Source organism: Eucalyptus grandis, chromosome 1, assembly GCF_016545825.1.
Source record: "Eucalyptus grandis isolate ANBG69807.140 chromosome 1, ASM1654582v1, whole genome shotgun sequence".
Taxonomy (NCBI): domain Eukaryota; kingdom Viridiplantae; phylum Streptophyta; class Magnoliopsida; order Myrtales; family Myrtaceae; genus Eucalyptus; species Eucalyptus grandis.
In genome coordinates this window covers 42,087,838-42,092,262 of record NC_052612.1, presented here as the reverse complement: position 1 = coordinate 42,092,262, position 4,425 = coordinate 42,087,838, and the positions used below count along the sequence as shown (strand labels likewise).

Sequence of the window (4,425 nt, the reverse complement as noted above, 5' to 3'; positions counted from 1 at the left end):
GAGAGAGAGATGACACCGTTTTGTTGAAAACAGAAAAGGTACGTACGTTTTTCCTCTCTCTCTCTCCCTCCAAAAAGGAACAGTAAGCACAAGGCCACTTCCTTCTCCCCTTCCAAGGTGAATTGACATCATCGGACCAGAATTTCTTCTTCGCTCTTCGGCATTGGTGTCTAATCTGTGGCTAACAAGGTACGCTCGAATCCGTTGTGTGCTTTACGATCGGTGATATGTGTTTTTCCGGGCTTTGTCTTTCACATTGCTTTAGGGGTTCGATTTAGTGTCGAATCCGGTTTTCGGGGATCCGTTATTCCCAACAAAAATAAATTTTAACCTAAGGCCTTACGCATTGTGTGCGGATAAGAATACTGAACAATATTGAAATTTGTAAAAAGTGATATTCATATGTTAGTTCTACTTTGGACATGTAGTTCTAAATTGTTTTTTAAACCCGTAAAAAGGGTCGTCCTAAAATTGAAAGGATGAGATTTCATGAGATTATTGGCATCTTGAACTCATAATAAGAAATGATAATAATATCCACGAACGTGAAGGGAGCAAACCATGATATAGATACTTAGAAGGGACAATACACATCCGCTTTTTATCGAGTGCTCAAGTTTAAGAAAAAAGGGCCAAGTGTCGCTTAGTTGCTGCACCACGTGTCAGGACCTCGTATGTCTACCCCTGAGCACCGCGTTACATTTATTATATTAGATAATCCATTCAATCTCAGGCTCTTCATCGAAGATGCCTCTGAGGACCTCATGGGTTGGTGGGCAGTGATTTCCCTTCCAGGAATGAGGTGAAGAGCTGTAAAGACCTCTCAGGTTGCGTGGCCGGCGCAGTGTGCGAAGCTCCTCTAATGATTGCGAACGCCAAGTTGCCGTACTCTTGCGTGTATCCAGCAACCTGTTATCATCAAACGCCGATTGTCAAATGCGTGAACAATTCAGGGCATATGTCTGTGATTCGGCGTTGTACCGTACAATTTCAACGTCTATCTGTCCAGATGAAAGGGACATCAGAACACAGCACAGATTTTCCTTGAGTGAGAAATAAGTAGATTGACCTGCTTGCTAGTGAACCAAGCTCTGTAGGACAAAGTCGTGTTCAGTTTCAGCACATTGGTTGCCAAGGCGTCGACCATAGTCCGAGTTCCGAGGAAGGGGACGACTGCATCTAGATCCCCACTGCCAAAATCATAAAAAGAAAAGATGATCGATCACAATATTATATCAGTTAAATGTGACCTTATCGGAAAAGCCAATCAATCTTAGAGGAATATTTGATGATAGACCTGTAAACAAGGACTCGGAGGCCAGACTTGACAAGTTCTCCCAAGACCGGGATCATACTTATATAAAGATCCTCAAATCTGTAGTTTTTATTGACGTCACTGCAGAAGAACAGAACATATTAATCAGTAAGCAGATGCTAATCTTGTCGACACTTGCCTAACCGATAAGATGAATTTATTATGTGATAGTGATAGTAATAGGCATTTGCATAAAATCTTTTTGTGGTTACCTATGTGCTTGATACCGTGATTAGAACAACATATGACAGAAGAAACTCATGCGGTTTGATGATTGATCATCTATTTTCACTCAATCTGAGTTTATCATTTTCCTAGCCCATTTAGTCCTTAATTCTTTAGCAAGAAAGCTTCCTCTAAAGAAGAATTGAGTGAGCTCAAAAGAATTCCTGATTCGAATTTTACTTCTACTGTGACAAGCTGCAATGCTATGCCACTATTTCCAGGGAGAGGCAAAAGGAGAGGAGCATAAGTACTCGCTGCACGTGTTCCAGTGTCTGTCTCCAACAAGCTTGGCATGGAGTGCATCCTGTACGTCTTTACGGTTAAAGTACTTGATGACATCTTGTTCTTCGCAGGGATCTTTAGTTTCCAAAAAGTTCTGTATGCAAAATACAAAATGCAGGGAATGAGTTGAATGAGCTTCCGGAACATGGATATAATAGTTCTATCTAGCAGTTACTGATTCGAAATTCGGTCTCAGTCTCGCTCTCACTTGATAGTTGATCAAGTCTTCTGATGCAAGGGAGGATGACAATGAATGCGCTGTGGTGAGCATCTTATAGAAAATGTTCAATGTGGATTGCCCCGACGTTAGGCAGATGTCAGCGAGGACGTCGTACTTATCGATCGCGTTGGTATCATTAAGTTCTTTTGCTGCCTCTTTCAGAACCTCTAAACATTCGGAAGTCAGATTCCTCGATCTGATTTCACGCAAAAGCCGAGTGTAATTACAGACGTTTTGAAAGAGTAGCTCGGTTTGGTCTGACATCATCCCGTGGGACCAGTAAAATGTGGTCATGGTGTTCGTATCAAACTCATAATCCAGTAAAGGATTACCAATCTGCAAATTGTGGCCAAATAAGTAGTCAAATTGGAGGGGAAAAAGCGGAATAATAGTCAAAAAGGGCTTTAGGAGTCTCTTAAAATCGATTCCTTTTATTGAATAGATCTTATCATAATTTCAAATATGCAATTCAAAAAAGGGATCGAATAGGAATTGATACTCTGAATCATAAAACTGTTAATGAAATAAAAAAGACTTACCGCTATGCCCTTTAAATTTATCTCCACCTTGGACTGGACAATGAGCCGTGCAAGCTCTGGCACATAGTGACCTGGGTACAAAAAACGATCAAGTCATTAATTTTCTGGTTGGTTTCGTTAGATCTGCTCTAGAAGTCCTGGAATAGGTACATATTTAAAAAATATGCAGGTAAGTTCGCCTAAATAGTGGAATTTAACTAGACCGACTCCATAATCCTAAATTAATTCACTCAATCCGATCGGATTAATATCTGTGTACAACTGAAATGGTACCTCCATAACTTTCCCCGGTGATGAAGAAGTCTCTCCCTTCGTACTGCGGGTATTTGGTGAACCAGCGCTGCAGGAACACTAGATTGTCTTGTGCTATAGTAGAAGGGAAACCATTTATCAGTTGCATTTACAATGTTCACGGTATAAGTTAACTGTAGTGATTAGAGTCATAAATAACCAAAGCTTCATTTTTCTTTTCTATCAAATAGCAGAGTTGATCATTACACCTGTTATATTGTCAGTAATGCCCTTGTAAAATGACTGATTAGTTGAGTAAGAAAAGCCGACTCCCGCTGGAGACTCCAAGTATAGGAGATTGGCCACTGCAATATTAAGCCAATTCAGTTGTCATATTTCCAGGGAATGCAAGCGAAAGTTTTCTGACAAGGAAGCATTAGCTTCTATCTCCTCACTAATAAGCACTTAATCAGCGTCATATCAAAAGAAAGTCATGATATGTTTGTTCTATTCACAGTTATGAAGTGGCTCTTAAAAAATGATATCACTAGAGTTTGCTTGTTTAGCGGATATCTAGTTGCTAACCCAATGAACATAGGCAAGAAAAAAGTTCGTCACATCAACTAAAAAAAATTGAGTTCAAAAAGTAACGTTCCTTTGTTCCAACTGTAATCACGTTTTACCAGATCCACTCCCTTCACTTTGAAAGGGCCATGCTCAATGAAAGCTCCATACCCCAAAGAAGAACAGCCAGGCCCTACATTAGGAGAAAAGAAAAAGAAAAGGCGAAATAAAGTATCATAATAGTTGAACAAATTGTGTATACCTGCTTGACAGATCAAAATGCATAATAATTAAGATTTGATGTTCATTCTGCTGCTATAATTGAAGGATGAAGTACATAGAACTTTACAGAGGAGACAGCATTGAAGTTTTCATAAGTAACAGAGGGATCTGCGGTTTTGTTACCTCCAGTTAGCCAGAGAACAAGAGGCTTAGAGTCAGGGCTTGTCTCTGCCTCCACAAAGTAGTAAAAGAAAGCTCTTGGTGGGTAGTCACCCACTGTGATATAACCTGAATAGTGGCTGAAATTGATGCTTGGTTGACCGGGCAAGCTCACGATTCTATCGGAGAGAGATGTCACTGGCTTGCATGCCTGCATGAGGATTGAGCAGGTGATTACTGTTAGGATGAGCCATGTCTGGGACATAATTGCTTGAGGGTGAGTGAGTTGCTGGTTTCTTGCTTTGCTCTTGGAGCCTGGAAGTAAGTTGCTATTTATAGAGACGGAAAAGAAAGGACTAAGGGCATGTCGACTTTTCGTTCCCGTTAAAAGACACGTGAAAAACAAAATATCCTAAGGCTCATGCATGCTCATGCGTCCTAGCTAATGGTACAAAATCGTTTCGTGATAGATGAGATTCTCGAGACATTCGTTGGAGATTAAAGTAAAATTTGTTCCTTCACTGACTCAGTGAAAGTCAAACTAGAATCTGGAAAAGTACCGAGATTAGTCTGGCTTGAATTTACTACGTTCGGACAGATTCAGCTCAAGTTGGCACGCTGAACAGGAGTCTCAACTCATCACCAGCGAGAGGAGGAAAACACAGTAA

General features: G+C 40.5%; 1 protein-coding gene across 1 annotated transcript; it reads right to left on the bottom strand.

The window, feature by feature from the left end:
• Positions 1–542: 542 nt before the first annotated feature.
• Positions 543–4,083, bottom strand: LOC104443906 (serine carboxypeptidase-like 45). Its single transcript, XM_010057463.3, has 10 exons — positions 3,782–4,083; positions 3,468–3,569; positions 3,082–3,177; positions 2,855–2,947; positions 2,582–2,652; positions 2,031–2,378; positions 1,792–1,916; positions 1,298–1,396; positions 1,070–1,190; positions 543–909 (listed from the first exon to the last, which is right to left on the bottom strand). The coding sequence occupies exons 1-10, from the start codon at positions 4,020–4,022 to the stop codon at positions 763–765; spliced, it is 1,443 nt and encodes a 480-aa protein (XP_010055765.2). The 5' UTR covers positions 4,023–4,083; the 3' UTR covers positions 543–762.
• Between the last annotated feature and the right edge of the window lie 342 nt (positions 4,084–4,425).

Bases quoted from the DNA above. Each gene is read 5' to 3' on its own strand.
- LOC104443906 (XM_010057463.3), bottom strand. From the start codon at position 4,022: ATGTCCCAGACATGGCTCATCCTAACAGTAATCACCTGCTCAATCCTC. The intron at 3,570-3,781 runs GTAACAAAACCG...CTCCTAATGTAG, and splicing joins TGTTCTCTGGCTAACTGGAG to GGCCTGGCTGTTCTTCTTTG. The intron at 1,917-2,030 runs GTGAGAGCGAGA...TTTTGCATACAG, and splicing joins AAGACTTGATCAACTATCAA to AACTTTTTGGAAACTAAAGA.